General features: G+C 36.0%; 1 protein-coding gene across 1 annotated transcript in view; it reads left to right on the plus strand.

Moving 5' to 3' along the window:
- The window catches only part of eys (eyes shut homolog (Drosophila)), a 178,783-nt gene that overhangs the window by 92,805 nt on the left and 68,036 nt on the right, over positions 1-17,942 (plus strand). Inside the window, exons 29-36 of the mRNA XM_023327993.1 lie at positions 2,160-2,331; positions 2,629-2,707; positions 3,129-3,328; positions 8,428-8,552; positions 9,097-9,221; positions 9,605-9,818; positions 16,629-16,819; positions 17,309-17,391. Of these exons, the coding sequence (XP_023183761.1) occupies positions 2,160-2,331; positions 2,629-2,707; positions 3,129-3,328; positions 8,428-8,552; positions 9,097-9,221; positions 9,605-9,818; positions 16,629-16,819; positions 17,309-17,391 (1,189 nt within the window). The remainder of the gene's footprint in view (positions 1-2,159; positions 2,332-2,628; positions 2,708-3,128; positions 3,329-8,427; positions 8,553-9,096; positions 9,222-9,604; positions 9,819-16,628; positions 16,820-17,308; positions 17,392-17,942) is intronic.

Here is a 17,942-nt window from a genome sequence, read left to right on the forward strand (position 1 = left end):
TTTGCTTTTGATAAAAAATATGTATATTTTATTTGTCTATGTAGAATGTCTTAGAATACAATAGATACAAACTTCCTACACAACCCTATCACCTTTAGTTATGTAAAAAAATTGAGAACATAAAAAATAAAACAAAAATACTTGCATAATCTGCCAAGCTACCTTTCTCCCTCCATTCCTCTTTTTCTCACTTTCTCTCTTGGCAAAGATACTGCCACTATTCCATAAAGGTTGATTTTCAGAGTGCTCAACATTAGCTTTTCTGTCATCAGATTCTGCCTTGATTTGAGTAATATCCCCACTTGAAAGGGATTGATGTATCTATGCAGTTTTCACAACTGGATTTCACTGAAAGACCAGGTTATCTTTTATCTTCCTGATCAGTACGTCACAAAAAAGATTTTATTTGCTAGTTGGTCAGAAAACAACATTTAAACAATTTTTTGAAAAGAATAATTACATAAACGATATGTTTATGTCTTACAATATTAACACCTGTATTGTTTAGGTGTGACATTATTTTTACTTAAACTGCAGAGAAAACAAACAGTAAAACAAAACAATGTGAGTCACAACCCCTAAGAGTGCTTCAATAGGGTCAGACGAACAAAATAATCAATAACTTAATTTCTTTAACTTTAAAGAGATTACTTAAATTTTTACATTTCAAGTGTTTATTCACAATTATATCAAGTATATATAATTGTGGCTTTATTTACAAATATGTAAATTAGTTTAACTTGTTACTTGATTCAAATTATTTAATTTTTTAATTCTTTAATTTATACATGATTTAAATATAAACATTTTTGGACCCCTCCCCACTTTTTACTTTTTCTTTTGATGAAGAAATAGAAAAAAACATCCACTTTGATTTAAGTTTGAAATGTAAGCACAACACACATATGGAAGCCTTAGTCCTCAACTAAATCAAATAAAGGCCACTAGAGCCAATTAAACAAAAAAAGGAAGTATTATTTAAGTTTTAAGTATTGGTTACGGAAGAGGGTTAGGGCCACCGAAAACAAAAATAGAGTTCTGAGTTTAAACTCAGAATTCTGAATTTAATCTCAGAATTCTGACTTTAATCTCAGAATTTTGACTTTAATCTCAGAATTCTGACTTTAATCTCAGAATTTTGACTTTAATCTCAGAATTCTGACTTTAAAGTCGGAACTCTTTTTTTTTTTTTTTTTTTTTCTCGGTGGCCCTAATCTACGGTGGCCGACAGGTGCAAATGCGCAGCAAAAGAGAAAACATGCAAACAAAAAAGAAGACACCCCCGAATGAAATGCAGCAAATAAAAAGAGAGACGCAAACACCCCCGAATGAAATGCAGCAAACAAAAAGTGTTGAAAACGGAAGTGCTCCAGACCACTAGGGGGAGTCAAAGAAAATAGTATTCATTTCTATGGGACCAGATGCAAGATTCAGAGAAAGAAATTTGAAAGAAAGTAAAGGTATCTCTCTGAATCTTGCATCTGGAAAGTGTGATTATTGTGAGAAGTCTGAAACAATAGAGCATGTTATTTTAGAGTGTTGTAAGTATGAAGAAGAGAGAAGATGCATGCTGAGAGAGTGTGTAGGTATTAAAGAAAGGTTTAATTTAATAGAATTTTTGAGGAGAGATTTCGGGAGTAGACATATTCAAATAATTCGGGCGGGCATTTCATTCGGGGGTGTCTTCTTTTTTGTTTGCATGTTTTCTCTTTTGCTGCGCATTTGCACCTGTCGGCCACCGTACTAATCCTCTTTGGTAGGTTGGTCCATCATATAAAATTCTTAGGTAAATATATTCACGTTTGTTTTTGTAACATGACAAAGTAAAATGTTGCAGAGGTGTGAATACTTTTTACAGGCACCGTAGTTGCAAAGAAGGACATAGTCTGCATTTATTTTCCATTGGCAAACTAAGAAACCTGAGAACTTAACCAAGGTTAACTTACATTATCACAGATTGTTTAATTTTAAATAGCTTACCATACCTAGAAAATTGGTTTGAGCCCAGATGTCACAAAATAATTAAAGCTATTTCCTCTTAATAGAACATAAATTGTCTGTAATTCTTACTGCCCTTGAGCTCGGTTGTTGCTGTTTTGTATAGATAGCATATGGTTCGTCTTTATTAGACTACTAAAACGCACTCTTTTTTTTCCCAGGGTTACTGTGTGAAGTGAACATCAATGAGTGTCTTTCTAGCCCATGCTACAATGGTGGAAGATGTATTGATGGGCCTAATCAATATCACTGCTGGTGTCCTGATGGCCTCATTGGGCTCCACTGTGAATCCAACGTTGATGAATGCATGTCAGCACCTTGTCTTCATGGAAGGTGCAAACTTTTCACTGTCTTTCAAAAAAGAATGAAAAAACGTTGCCAGCAAAACTGGAAATGTTTCATAATTAATGAGCTAATGTGATGCACTGCATCTGCTTGTGGTGCTTAAATTGTGACCCTTAATTTAGCTAAAGAAAAACTACTACATTCAAAACACTATATATTCCCTGTATAAGAAATCTCCTTAACTATCCAGAAATTAAGCTTGAATGAAAAAAAATGGCTCTCAATTTTTTTCTGCCTCACTAGGCAGAGGACCCAGTTTTGACCTTGTCTGTTTTCCTTTCTCAGCTGCAAAGATGGAATAAATTCATACACCTGCTTTTGTGAAACGGGGTGGATCGGCAGCAGATGTGAAACAAACATTGATGTGAGTTTAGCTTAATTAATAAACCTGCTGGGTGTTCTGCAGAAAATGCCAGGAGAATTGTGTAGTCTTACTATGGCCTTTGGTATCATTATCTCTATTGACTTTTGTGCAAGATAAGTCAATTGCACTACCAGGATCATGTAAACATTGTACAAATACCTGATTAGAAGGAATTGCTTAGTCTAATGCCTAATTGAATTAAACCAAAGCGCTCTGCTGGACTCTAGAGATAAAACATAGAATTGCTTGCAGGCGTTTTGTAGTTTTTATACATAAACTGATTATTTTCATATTAACTATTGAAAGATTAATTTATTGGGTGTTTCTTACCTCACTTAAAAATATAAACTAGTGCAAAATCTTAAACATTGTAGCTATTTTTGACCAGGTTTTTCTCATTTCAATCTTTTATATCTTTCAGGACTGTGCCCTCCAACCCTGTTTGAATGGAGGCTCATGTGTAGATCTCATTGATAAATATGCATGCTTCTGTCTGGATGGGTTCACAGGAAAGACTTGTGACAATGACATAGACGTTTGCAGAGACACTGCTTTAAATGTCCCACTATGCTTCAATGGAGCCACTTGCCTTGATGGTGAAGGATCAAATTTCACTTGCATGTAAGTTTCCACAGAATCTGTTCTAATGATCTTCAAATATTCTGCATCGATGGACAAAGAAGAATATAGTTCAAATGACATTTTGCTGAATCTTTTAGCAAATATGTGTTGGCCTAATACATCTCAGTAGTTATGAGAAACTACGAAACATGACTAGTTTTGATTTTTAGGGATATTTGCAATGGACTAGCCTAAAATAAATTCTCAGTTGTTACCGGCAAGCTTACCTGCTAGCTGGCTCTAGTGTGTACCGTGTGCAGTTCTTCCCAGTGTTTGGCCTTGATTTAGATTTGTTGCCATGTGGCACTTTGGGTGGTGTGGTTGTTGAGTCAAAGCCATTTATTGAATATCAAAGCATTTGACAACAAAACAGATAGCTAAATGTCCAGTTTTTGCTCTTCTAAAATTTACTAACGCTGCAAGACATTTTAAAAATGTCTGTAGACTTTCTGTTTTTTGTATCAACATAAATTATTTACTTAATAAGTTAAGTAAAATAGTGGGTGTTCTGGTGAGTAGGTTTTGTTTATATGACAAAAAGTCACTCAAAAAGTGCAAAAGAATTTCCCTCCAATTCAAGAACCACCATATAGAGTTTTTCTGCAGCAAGCAATCATTATTTCAAAATTGTATTTCTAATTTTAAGCTCTGTTGATGTCAGACTCAAAGTTAGGTTCTTAGCATAAAAGGGTTTTTATCCATATAAATTGCCTTGTGTTACTTTTTCTTCTTGTCCCAAAGTTTTATCACGTTAATCTTGTTTTTACTACCCCTCTGAATTCCTGTAGTTTCCAAAGTTGTAGTTTTAAAACACAATGATTTTGGAGGACAAAATCTTAAAAGGAGCCAGGAAAAGGGTAACATTTTTAACCTTCTTAAAACATTTCTTCATTTTGCAACCAGCTTTAGTGGAGTTACCGTAATTTCTGGACTGTGAGCCACTACTTTTTTCACGCTCTTTGAACACTGCATTAATAGAAAGCTTTTACCAACGGGTTTCGAAGGGCTCAACTGCTGCGTGGTGAAGAGAACGGTATAAGCTCAAAAATGAGACGAAAGTGTTATCGAAAAGAGACACTGAAGTGTGTGAGGCCATGGAGGATATTGTTCGAGGGCACACACAAAAATCTTCAACACACCTGACCCACATTAACTAACACAACCTCATCCACAACACGCATCATGCACGTGGTGCACAAAACCAGCACAATGCACCTGACAAATATAGACCATATGTGTGCCGTGTGTATATTGGATACACACGTGGCACACAGAAACAGCAACCTCACACTGCACACCTGACGCTCAATTCTTGACCTACACAAATAGACCAAGTGCGACGTGCATTGGGCACAAAAACGGCGCATCTGATTCACACAAGGCCTAATGCACACAATGTAATACAGGTACACACAACCCTGCGTACACACCTATTTGTTACAAATTACACTGAATAATAAAGAAAGAAACCATTGTAATTGAAGTGAATTCTCTTCCTGCTGGTTCCCAATCGAAGAGGAGTTAGTGAAGTTACAATATTTGCCTAATTTCTATTCTTTTGGCAAACCATTCAACCAAATTTAATGGCTTTAAAGTCTATTTGCTCATTTTTAGTTAGCTTCATTGCACAGACAAATTTAGCTTATGGAAAAAGCACCGGCCGGAAAATAAGCAATACATCCATTCAGGATGTATGTGTTCCCACCCCCACAGATGCACACAGTACAGGATGTTTTGACGCAAAAAAATATTTACAAAAAAATTCCAAAATTTTGTTAATAATAAAAGAGAAAAAATAATTATAATAAAATAGTTTTAAAATAATCTTAAAGGAAAACCTCAAGGTATGCACACACCGGACATGTGCAGCTTACAGTATAGACAAGTGCAGCCTATGAATGTGCCCTATTCATGATTTTTTTTCTTTTAAAGTTAGTGGTTGTAGCTTTTACTCAGGTGCACTCAAGTCCATAAATTAGTTTTTTAAATCAAATCAGTCAGTGTCAGATTTGTAACTACCCTAAAGAATGTTCTAAGTAGTATGTATTTTCAGAACAATTAAAATCAGTCAGAACTGTAAATTGTAAAAGTTAAAAATGTGAGCAAAAATATCAATAAGATGTTCTTAGACCAAGCTGAACAAAGGAAATTGCAAATACCCTGGTAAACCAATGTACAGTCCCATTACTCGAAATTCTTATTATAAAACACATCTTAATTTTTTCAAAGTTGAAATTGTTGTCGGTGACATACAGTTCCAATTAAAAATGCATCCAGTGTAATAATAATTGTGCTTCGGTACATCTGTGCACATGCATCAGTCCTCCAGGTTGTTTGCAAGTGAATCATTACTTTTTAATTGCCACCATGCTATGTCTTGAGTGATGAAGTGTATCTAGATACAAGATAAATGCAGGCAGAGTATGCCAATTTGACACAGCAGATCCCTAGTTGCTGTACAGTTAATTACTTTGCCTAACCTTGTGTTGTTGTACTGGTATATGCTTGATGTCATGATTTATATGACAATGAATACTGCGACTCCAAATAGGTTGCTGCTGTTTACAGTGTTAAGTGATGATGCAATGGACTGCCTTAGCAGTATGTTTCAAATTATCCCCTGCTCATTTAGTGCTTGTTTCAGTAGATTAGACTACACGGATGCATTATGTGCTGATACTATTTCACTTGAATGAAGAGGAGCTGGAAAGACTAAAATCATTTGACACTATTAAATATGAAATAGAAAAACGTAATCCTATGTCCTACTCAAGGAATGTCTGATATAACACAGTCTCTCCAAGAAGATGATCTGTCAGATGGTAATTTTATGGGTATAGATTATAAAACATATATTCCCGATTTTAGATATTTTATTTGTTATCTTTCAGATTTGACTTTATAAGGGATGTAAAATTACCTAAATGAGGCTTTAGGTCCCATAAACCCAGAAAGACTTCATAATTTTCCTTTTCACTTTCTATTTTGACCTTCTGTAGTGTTTCTTATTGTCTAGCATTTGTCTTGTTCCCAGTTGAAAATTTCCCAGGTAGGTTCAAGCCTTAGATTGTTGCCCTTCCTGCCCTCAAATTTGCGGTAGCTTTGATGTGTAATCAGGCCCGCTGTCCATCTGGAAAATCTTAGTTCTTCACCAGTGCGTAAAGACACAGTGGGATTGATGTACAGAATTAAATGCTCCCTTTATTTTTCCAATGAGTCAGTTATGTTTGTATATCATTTTCATTTCTTCAACTAACACTGATAAAACAAGTTGTTAGAATTCAAACAATGAATATCCTTTAGAACAGAATATTCCAAAATCATCTTGTGATTTACAGCTCAAAATCTGCAGCCTACTTAGTAGTAAGGATACAATTTCTTTGACAAGTCATTACTTTGTCCATGTTTTATGGATGCAGAGAATAACCTATTATACCAGACATCTCTGCTGGGCTCTTTTTAACTGTGAAAGGTTGTCCAGCATGCACTTTCATCTGGTTTGTTCTTAATGTTGGGAAGCAATAAAAAAAGAATAATTGGTTTCTAATAAGGCGTGTTACTGAAAAAGCAAGTCTATTCTACCAAGATGGCAAGTAAACCTATTTTCTTGACAAATGCAGTTAAAGGAAATAGCCAGAGGTGCACTTCCTTTAAAAATACTGGACTGTTATTATAAATTAGCAGGACACCAAAAAGATCAGCAAAATAAGACATTTTTAAATCACTTGCTAAACAGTATGTTTTTTGCATAGTAAACATCTGAGTCACCGATGTCACAGCAAGTCAAATGGACAGACACCAGATGGAGAAAATAATCATAAACAACATGCCTCTTCATGGATTTCTACTTAATTTGCTAGCTTTACTAAACACAAAGTTGGGTGAGCAATAGGATTCCAGGGTAGATTGTGAAGCAATGTTTCACAGTCAGTTGGCCTTTTTTTCCAGTAGAAATACAACTTAGTATTCCATTACGTTTGAACTAAGGTATGACTTTATTGGTACAAAAGCCATCAATCATCCTGTTTTTGCAGCTCTTATTTGGGACTTATTGCAGCTCATTTTTGAGTGATATTTTGAACAGAACTTTGGGATGTTTCGCATCCCAAAAATACAAAGTGGGTGTGCTGTCACAGGAGAGACCTATGAAGACTTCCCAAGAGTTCTGCTCTGGTGGTGTTGTGATTATGAACCACCGTCCTGCATGTTTTAGATGTTTCCCTGCTCAAGCACAAGTGATTCAAATGATTGCATTACCTTCTTACCATCCCTCCAATTGTGGCAGAATTAGTTAACCAACTTTTAATTTCAGTCAGGTGTGAAACAGCAGGGTGACACGTAAAATATGCATTACGGTGGACCTCGAGAACCTGGGTTGGGGACCTCTACTCTAGTGGACACCTCATATGACACATTGAGCCACCAACTCCAGTTTAAATAAGATTTGTTATCAAATAAGGAAGTTGAATTCACCCATTTCAAAATTTTACTTTCACTTTATAGGCTAATTTCTAATACCCTTGAACATGTAGTTTCACATTTTACTTTTATAAACACTTAATTTTTATTATGTATTCAATCCAACTCCTCCAGACGCCTGTTCTCCTCAGGTCCCTGTCAGTGCATCATAATGTTATTGTCCCTCCATGTTTCTGAAGATTTTCTGCCCTGGTGAATATCCCCTGCAGTCTTCATAGCTTCATTTGATTTTTCATTTCATTTACATTATATACAGGACATTGTTATTAATCCAAAGACATAAAGAGCATCTGTATAGAGTCTTGGGACTCTATACAGAGACTGCTACTCGTAGTGCCGTATTAATAAATGGGATATTGTAAATATAGTTCTGATGCTAAATAGATCAAACTTTTACCACTTTTGTTTTATGCTGTGTTGTCATCCGCTTTGTCTCCAACCCCAAAATAATTTTGATTTATGCTCACTAAATACCTTATCTTGAAAAGAACTGATGAATACTTGTTTGTATTTGTTGCAAAACTTAGCAGTTCTTGGACACAGCTTGTTAGATCCTCAAAAATGAAGTGACAGCACAGTGAGACTGCCTAATAGTTTTCCAAACCGTCATGTTTTTTTAGCTGTCCACCAGGTTTCATGGGGGATTTCTGTGAAGTGGATGTTAACGAATGTTGCTCAGCGCCATGCCAGAACAACGCTGTTTGCCAAGATCTTATTAATAGCTACGTCTGCCACTGCAGGTCAGGTGAGTCATTCTGATATCCTGTGATTTTTCTCGGTTTGCCTCGAAATAAGGCAGCAGGTTTTTTTTTTTCACCTCTTTGTACATCTTTTACAGGCAGCGTTTCCAGCTTATGTGTGTGGATACTAAAACATAACTTAAATAGCAACATGTTTTTCTAAGTCAACAAGAACATCTTAGTCTCTATCATGTCCCAGATGTGGAAGAAGAGTTTATCAGCTTTAGTTTCTTGCAGATCACCCTGTAAAAAAGGCCACTCAAAGGTGGCTGTGATACCTCCATAGTTCACCTTCCCTAAAGAGTGAAATTTCCTGTCATACAGTACAAAAAAAAGACAGTGATTAAAGAACGAAATGACCTTAACTCGTTGAAATGGATGTGACATCTTACTCTTTAGTGAAAGCCTTTTCTTGTCCCTGTTTGTGTGTGTGTGAACCCAGAAAGAAGCAAATCAATGTAAGCGAATCTGATTGATATTCACTTCAGAGGGTGGAAGTGAGAGAGCCCAAGCTCACTACGGCACTCTGTGGGCTTTTGTTCCTGGCAGGTTGGACAGGCCTTCACTGTGAGGATGACATTAATGAGTGCCTTCCACAGCCCTGCAACCAGGGGATATGCATCCAGAATGATCCAGGCTATGGCTACACCTGTTTCTGTCGTCCTGGATTTGTGGTGAGGCTCCACCACGTTACACTCCCACCCCTCTTTTTTTTAAACTAAACTTACTTTTATTAAACTGGTTGCCCACAAGAAGTAACTTTTGAATAATTTCTTGTCAATAAAATAACATGTGATTAGTCTTTCTAGTTAGTAATAATAAAAAAACACTATCAAGTAAAATCAAACTAAATAGGGGAAAATTATGTAATTACATGACAAACTAATCATGATTTTTTATTTTTTTTGCTGTTGAGTATTATCTCTAATAATATGGTTATTAAATCTAAAATCTACAAACTACTTTGACGATTCATACTATGAACATCACGTCTCATTTAGCATTTCAACACAGAGTTGCATGACACATCTCAAGGCTGTCTAATTTATGTACACAGGGGAGGAACTGTGAGCACAACTATGATGACTGCCTGCTTAATCCATGTCCAGAAGCGTTTTCCTGTGTAGATGGCATAAACAAGGTCAGCTGCCTGCCTCCCAATACGAATCCTGTTCCCTTGGTGACGCCAAGCGAGAACATCACTAGCAGCTACACACCCAGGGTTCTAATGCCAGCACTAAGCCCAGTACCAACAGTTGAACCATCCACAGGTATGGACCATGTTGTGTACTTACAAAAAATGTTTGTGGTATAATATCAATGTGTTAGTATAGTCTGTAGTTTTATCCCACTTTATGATACCTGAGCAGATTTCACATTCTACATTTGAGGAGTTTATCTAGAAAATGTAAATGACATTTGACATGAAAATATTTGACAAATAGTCCAAAACAACAAAAAAAAAACATTTTTTTTAATGTAGTAATTAAGAACACTTCTTGTTTACTTCCTATGTTCCATTTGTTCTGCTACACTCACTAAAATTTAAATACCGTCTGAGCTCTTTGTGTCAATAAAACATTGTAACGGAAGATACAGCATTTTCATATTAAACCAGGTGTCTGCTGCTCTCCTTAAGACTACTTCCTTGTGTAACATTATGAAAAACTCTAAAGTAATCAGTCAGGATTTCAGGAAGAAAATTAAGGACCCTGAAAGTTTGATCTTTGGATACAATTTTCTGATACCCAAAGGTAACACGTATATAAACAAGTTCTATTGTCAGAATTGACAATGCTTCGATGCAAAGCATGCATATCAGGACCAGAACAAAAGCAAAATATCTTGGGAAGATGCTGACAAAAGCTGAAAAGCGTCACAATCCACAGAGAAAGGAGTACTGTAGTGTTTGCAAATGCACGCAAAGAAAAAAAAAATCTACAATCTTAAGAGACATGTCTTGTGGTGTGACAATTAAAATTTTAGCTATCTTGACATAATTATTATCTCAAGCCCATAGAAAATTGTAGGCAGACCTGTTGAGGTGTTTTCATGCAAGTTGTCCACAATCCTGACTCATTTACTTCAATTATGTGTGGAGGAATGGGCCAAAATTCCAACAGATGATAATAACACTCTTTATGTTTGATTTTAATCATTCACATATAGTCAAATGTAGCCCTTTGTGTTATGTTGTATTATGGAAATATGACTAGCCCTCTTGATGCAAGAGAAAGCTTAGTTTTTTTTTAAAAAGTGGACGTTTATCAATTAATTGTTAGTCGAATGATAAGATCAATTAACTTTCGATTAACTCGTTTATCATTAACTTAGGGGGTTAGCATCGCTCTTGCTAGCCCTAAAAACTGGGATGGCTGTGCATTTCAAGAACTTTAAATGTTTTCATATTACACAGAATTATTTAAATTTTGTTTTTGTTGTAGTTCTACATGTTTCATCAATTTATTTTTGATCAATTCTTTGGTGGCCAAGATAAATTTTCATTATGAGATGGAAATACAAAGTGATTTGGCATTGAAGAACTAAGCTTGCACCTCCAAAGATTCTGCCATATGGAAACCATGTTACTCTTCTTACTCGAGTAAACATTATATATTAAACAAATTGACTCTAAGTTACACTTTCTAAATGGATAAACTCTGAATGTGGTAAAGTAATGAGGCCAATTCCAGGAACTTGGTTTTGAATTAAAAATCCATAGTGACCATGTCCTTCAGAGCAAACACAGCTACACAGGTTTTTGCTACCTTTGAACGAGAGAAGACAATCTGAGTCCTACCCTAAATTGAATTTTTATGTAGCCTTTTGAAAATAACAAGTTATGATGTATAAGCTCTGATTCAGAGATTGTCATAGGAGCTCCGTGCAGCTGTGCTGACATTCTGTGCAAATATATCTTTGTGCTTTCTTCTAAATTGTGTTGTCTCTATCTATTTGAGGAAAAAATGTGATTCCAAAGAGTAATATAGCTGATCAGTATTTGGTCTTACATCCTTAAAATCTCAAATGACAGATGCTGAACATAATTTGTTACACATTATTGGGATTGGATGCAGTCATCTATGTAAGAGGAGGAATTCAGGAGTGCAGGACAGATTGTTACTCTGTGACAGATGAGGTCTGTCTACCTTTGAAACTGTGCAGAGAACTGTAAAACAGACCTACTGAACACAGACAAGCTTGAGCCAATTTATTGCGACACTCTGAAAATCAGTGTGGGCCAAATGTAATTGAGTCCTCCCCACAGCACCTGATGCAGCTCTTAGTCAGCACACTGGTTAAGAAAGGGTTAAAGGTACACAAAAAATGTTGTTATAGGAAACAAACCCGAGCATCTGCACACTGAAACATCCTTTTACTCTTCTACACATAAGTGCATAATCAAAGTAAATAAGTTTTAAAGTAAGAGGAGCCAGAAACTCACGAGTTTATTAAACTAGGTCACCATCTAAACACATGCAGTGCCCTTGGTGCTGCTTGAAATAGACTCAGTGCTCCTTTAAACCACAGACTGCTCCACAATCTCTGAAATATATATATCAAGTTAAAATGAAGTCAAAACATAAAAGGGGTGTACGCACGATACATTGACAGCATACAATTCTTTTCTTTTATTCTAATGTGAAAAGAATATTCGGAACTGCTTCGAAATAAACCTTACGGTTTAAATCAGTTCTTTTCTGCTCTGTACATATAGAGCTGGGCTACACAGTATAGAACTTTTACTATGTAATGTGAAAGCTGATGAGAATCTGAAATTGGGATGGAAGGAGGCTTACTCCTGCTAAGCTATGATTTGGTTGACTTTCCTTCAAGTGATCACCATGACACAGGTGATGCTGTTATCTTTTGCTGCCATGTGTTGTGGAAATCAAATTACCCCCTCGAAGCTGCACAAAATCACCTTGATGAGTAAGATGTTAGTCATCTTTAACATTCAGTACCTCTTACGGCAGTTCCACTATTAATCTTAATTCCCACATCTGTGATTTTGTTTTGGTGCTCTAGATTATGTTTTTTGTAACACACTTTGTCTGTATTTAGATACTGATTCCTGTAACTTTTCCGATTGATTTGGTGAATTAATATTGCTGTCATGAAGACTTTCTCTAATTAGAAAATTACAAATAATGATAATAACAAATGGTTTTTAAATTTGACATTTAAAGCTTATTTTATGCATCCTCCGGTTAGAAGTATTTCCTCTTTTTATTGCATTCCAGCAGTTGTATCAGTCATTTATTTAAAAAAATATCAAAATATTACAATAGGAAAGTATTGAACCAATTTATGTTCTTTCAAATATTTATATTGGGGATATTGATGTGAAATTCAGATGAGACTCTAGTAAACCAAATATACAACGAAAACAACTAAAATGTACTGTGAAGTGAAATTACACAGGCAATAAGTACTGAGCATTCTTACTGTATTTTGTGCTAGCCTTATGGATCACTTGGATGTGATTATGACCCATTTTTTTTCCACAAACTGTCTTAAAGGCTCTGTTGGCCTCTTCTCTGCATTATGGTTATCAGTTATGTCCATTCTCTGGCTTTTGATTTCTACTTTACCAGCTTTATATTCTTTCTCTGAAGCTAATTGGCTGTGTGTTTGGAATCATTGTCTTGCTTAATAATCTATACTAGTTTCAGATTGTTACCAACAAGATCAGATTAAATTTTTCCATTCATTATTCCTTCAATTATTTAAAGTCTGGCAATACCACACCCTGAATAACAATCCCACATTGTAATGTTCTCATCTCTAAACTTCACTGTTACTATGAGGTTTGAGGTGTGGCCTTAACATACAGCCACAGGTGTCCCTCCAAGAAGAAAGTATCAAAACAAAAACATGTCTAAAACCAGTTTTTGTTTATTATTCTGTCACTGAACAAACGTGAAATATTTTTGGTAATCCTAACTAACATAAGACAGGAAAAATTAAGTTTGATTTAAAGTCAGACAATGGAAAAGTGGTTTGTGTGATGAAGTGCATGCAAAAATCTGGTTGCAGCTTTAGGTTTCTCACCAATTCCATCAATACGTTTTGCAACACTATAAATGGCAAAGGTCCTGAGAGAGCACTTTACTTTTACCCATAATGACATGTTTGTTGTGTGATATCTTGGTAGTAATACATCTTTTATAAGGATTAACAATGCTATTAATTGATTATATCAATTGACACTGAAACAGAGAAGAATTGCTTTCAAATTACTGACAAATTGCAGTTATTTTGTTAACCTTTTGCTGTGCTTCTGTTCTTAATGTTTCCAATTCTTATCGAGTGAATCCTTTCACGTTAATACACACAACATCATTTTGTGGAGTTTTTTTGTTTTAATTTAGTTATATGTCATCTGGTGATGCTATCATGTCAATATCTGCATTATAAATTACAGAAAAAAAATTACCTGTTCAAGATTTGGGCTCATAGATATACCAGCAAAACCAGAAAAAGCCCATAATATATTTTGAATTGGATCCTTCATGGTCTATAGTAGAGGAAGGATATTCAGCAAAATCTTATCTATTATAGGTTATTTCTCTGCCAATTTTGTAAGTACAGAATGACCTTTTGCCTTCTTTTGGGACTGTGAAATTGCTCAGGTCCAAGAATGGTCTTCTGCAGTATTTTATCTCTGTCCTGTGACAAGTTCAATCAGTCAGTCTATTACCTTACCCAATAAATCAGCGGCAAAGCAGAACTTACATCATGACTTCTTTTTTTTAATAAATGGTACATTAAGTCCATATTAATTAAATTTCCCCATCAAAGTTCTGTCTCCCAATTAATTGATCCTTAGTTCACATTTCTTCAGATATATTTTTCTAGTGGAACGTCTTCTACTTTAACCCTGCTGACATTCGCCTACAGTTTGTGCCGCAACACTGCGCTCCTCCTCTCCTTGTTCCATTAAATATGACTTATATCAGTTTTCTCACCTCTTTTATGATCATGTATCAGAACTGGCCCTAATTAAATCAGATCTGAAAGATTTATATCAAAGAATATCCTCAGTAGACAACATTTTCCCTTTATAGGAACTAGAAAAGCTTTTGAACAGATTAGAGGGTTGAAAAATTGCTTTGTCAGCATTATGTTAACAGTGAAAAAACAGATAGGGAGCATAGTGTGAAAGATTGTGTAGATTTACAATTTAGATAGGATGTGAATAGTTACCTAAGGCATGTGCAAAAATCTGGAGTGTGAATGCAATAGGTATTAGTAAAAACAGTAGACCTTTGAAGAAGAGACTGAAATCTACTGTTAATGAGGCATGATGCTGCTTCCTGGCAGCAACCTCCTAATGCATCAAAGACTACATCAGACTAAACAAGGCTTTAAAATTAATGAATAGCTTTGTCTCTGAGGGGTAATTTTCCATCATCAGCATTGGCAAACCCCATTGTCGGTAGCAAAGCAGAAGACAGTACGGCTTCCGCATCCATTTATCCTGATTAATTCATGCAACGCAGTAGGTCTGATCCTGATGATTCTCTCTTTTTGTTATCCCAGGATACTCCTCAGGGTTTGGGTAATGTTGCTCCCTAGAGAGAATGTGGGTATTTAGGTTAGCTGGCTTTCCAAATTCCCTAAGGAGTTTCTGCTAGATCAAAAGAGGTCTGGCTTATTAGAACTCTGCATTCGACAAGTATTGATAAGTTCACACTTTACAGCTGTATGATTAATCACAGCATCAACTTTAAAAAACATGTTGCTGATTTCTCTAGTGATTTTTTTTTATCTGAAAAGGAAACAGAGCAGAAGACTACTTCATCTGGGATTGCTTCATCCATTCACCAGGCTCTGGGTTTTGACTGTTTTCTTTAGTTTGGTCTGCTTCTTTTAAATTAGAAATATTGAGCATCAGTGATCCTAATGCAGGAGTCAGTGTCGTTCTTTTAAGTTTCTTTCCATCACTAATGCCCAACTGTGTCCAAGGAGGAGAACTTTCAATCAAATACCCCATAATTGCCTAGTCTCATCCATGAAACATAGTATGTTTTGACAATAAATTGAGGAATGTTGCACAGTACTTTCATGAATATCTTAATTTCAGTTTTGTATATAATTTTTATAACATAATAAAAGTGGAAAAGTTTGTCCATCCAGCTATTGTCCTCTGCTTTTCTGAGACTAGGTCACAGGGATAACAATTCCAGGATGGAAATCCAAGCATCTTAGTGTCCAGGGATATTCTTCAGCTCATTTTGTTCAAATCCCAATGGCTTCGTAAGCCAAAAGGGATATATATTCCCTCTGGGATTCACCTGGAAATCTATCCCTCCATCCATCCATTCGTTCATTCTTTTCCACTTATCCTGGAGCACTAAACATAGAGTTCCACACTTTCCTCTCCGCAGCCACTTGGGCCAGGTCCACTGGGGGCATCCCAAAGTGTTCCCAGGCCAGCTGAAAAAACATAGTCCCTCCAGCATGTCCTGGGTCTCCCTCCTGGTCTCCTCCCAGTGGGACATTCCCTGAATATCTCACCAGGGAGGCGTCCATTCTTTCGGTCATGGTCCATATCTCATAACCAGTTGTAAATCAAAATTTAATGACTTTAGACTCAGCTTGATGAAATCAAAAGACTTATGGCTTGACTAGGACTTTTAGCACCAATGGTATGACTTTACTTGAACTTGAACTATTCAACTTGAAAATACTTGATAGTTTACACCAAGAAATTTGTTACAGTAGAGCTGTGCCTGGTGCGCAATTCAACTCACTTAGCGCCTCTGGCCATTTACCAGTATTTTGTCCTTCTGTTGCCACAACATGCACTGTCTGTAGACTTGGGTGAAAATACTTCAAAATTACTTGTGAAATTCAAAACGATGACATGACACCTTTTGTCACAAGTCATTTTGCTTTTATCATTCTACAGATGTTTCTCTGTAGCATATGTTGACCTTACTGTTGCTTTTTCCTTGAGAGGATCCATTGGGAAACCTAGCTGATCGCACTCTAAAGATTCATAAAGTAACGTAGCTTATGTCTCCTTAACCTTTCCCACAGTTTAAGCTTTGTGTATTTATCTCTTTCCCCAGAGTCAAGCTACCTCCATTACTTTGGGAATTCATACCTTGAGTTTCAAGGTGTTGACCTTGGAACTCTCAACAACATTAATGTGAGATTTCAAACCACAGCATCTCAGGGAACTCTCCTATATGTCGACCAAGGACCCATTAATGGGGATTTCTTTTTCATGAAACTCTATATCCAGGATGGGATCTTGCAGGTAAATGTTCCATGTTCTCACAATGGCTATCTGTTTGGTCATTCTGGTTTAAATATGTTTGTTTTTGTTTTAGAATATTATTCTATGGTATCGAACTGAATATGTGAGAAATATTGGCACAAACTATTATCAAAATAGGAGAGCAAATAGAGTAGAACAATGTTGTTGTAGTATGTACCATTCTTAGAGAGAGATCTAGTGCACTATAATTACAGTTGCTGGGGGTTTAGTGTGAAATGTGTTCTTAATGTGCAGTAAACTCTTCGACGCTGCGATTTCTAAGAATCTTAGTGAAAAGGAGAATTTCTTGTTTTTCAAAAGTCCCTCGAGACATTTATTGTGAACACACACTCGAGTATGAATATTTTTGTTATTCCTGAAGATAAACAAAAACATTTCCTGAATGAGTCTATAAGAAGTCATGCATGAAACAGGCCATAGAATGACAAACACAAATTACATACTTATACCTCCTCTCAAATGTTTCAGTATGCCTTTTGCTGCAATGAAGTTACACGGATGAGTGCATCAAGTCACGTTGATGATGGCAGAGTTCATATTGTGCATATTAGGTATGTACACCTTAATTTAAGCTTGCAGAGCCACAGTAGGTATTCATGATCAGATCTGTGTTGTGTTCAGGCTTTATAAAGAAGCGCTTTGTATGTGTTAGAGTTCTAGCAGAAGTGAATAAGCAGTGAAAACATTTCATGGCTTTTACTGTACAGGACATCAAACGAGATGCAGTGTGATATTTATCTGCTTCAGGCAAGAATACATGTTCTATTGAGGAAGAAAAGATGCATGTTCCCAGTGATAAGCCACTTAGGTCCTTGTAAAAAATCCGATATTTTTTACAGTATAAACACCCCAGGTCCTTTGAGCTACAACTCTTGTTACCTACGTTTTCCAAATGTGGCAGATTTGTTTACAGGGTAGGTTTATAAACTAACTCTTGAGGAAGCAATATAATTGTCAGGAATTACCAGAAGAAGGATTTAGGTTTTATAACAAATGGACCGGCAGGCTTATGTTTTAAAGAAGCGTATCAAACATTAGAATGTGCCTATTAAAATGCATTAGTGATCACTGACCATGTTTTATTGGCTGTTCTGAAGTCTTC

Source organism: Xiphophorus maculatus, chromosome 22 (genome assembly GCF_002775205.1).
Source record: "Xiphophorus maculatus strain JP 163 A chromosome 22, X_maculatus-5.0-male, whole genome shotgun sequence".
NCBI classification, from domain to species: domain Eukaryota; kingdom Metazoa; phylum Chordata; class Actinopteri; order Cyprinodontiformes; family Poeciliidae; genus Xiphophorus; species Xiphophorus maculatus.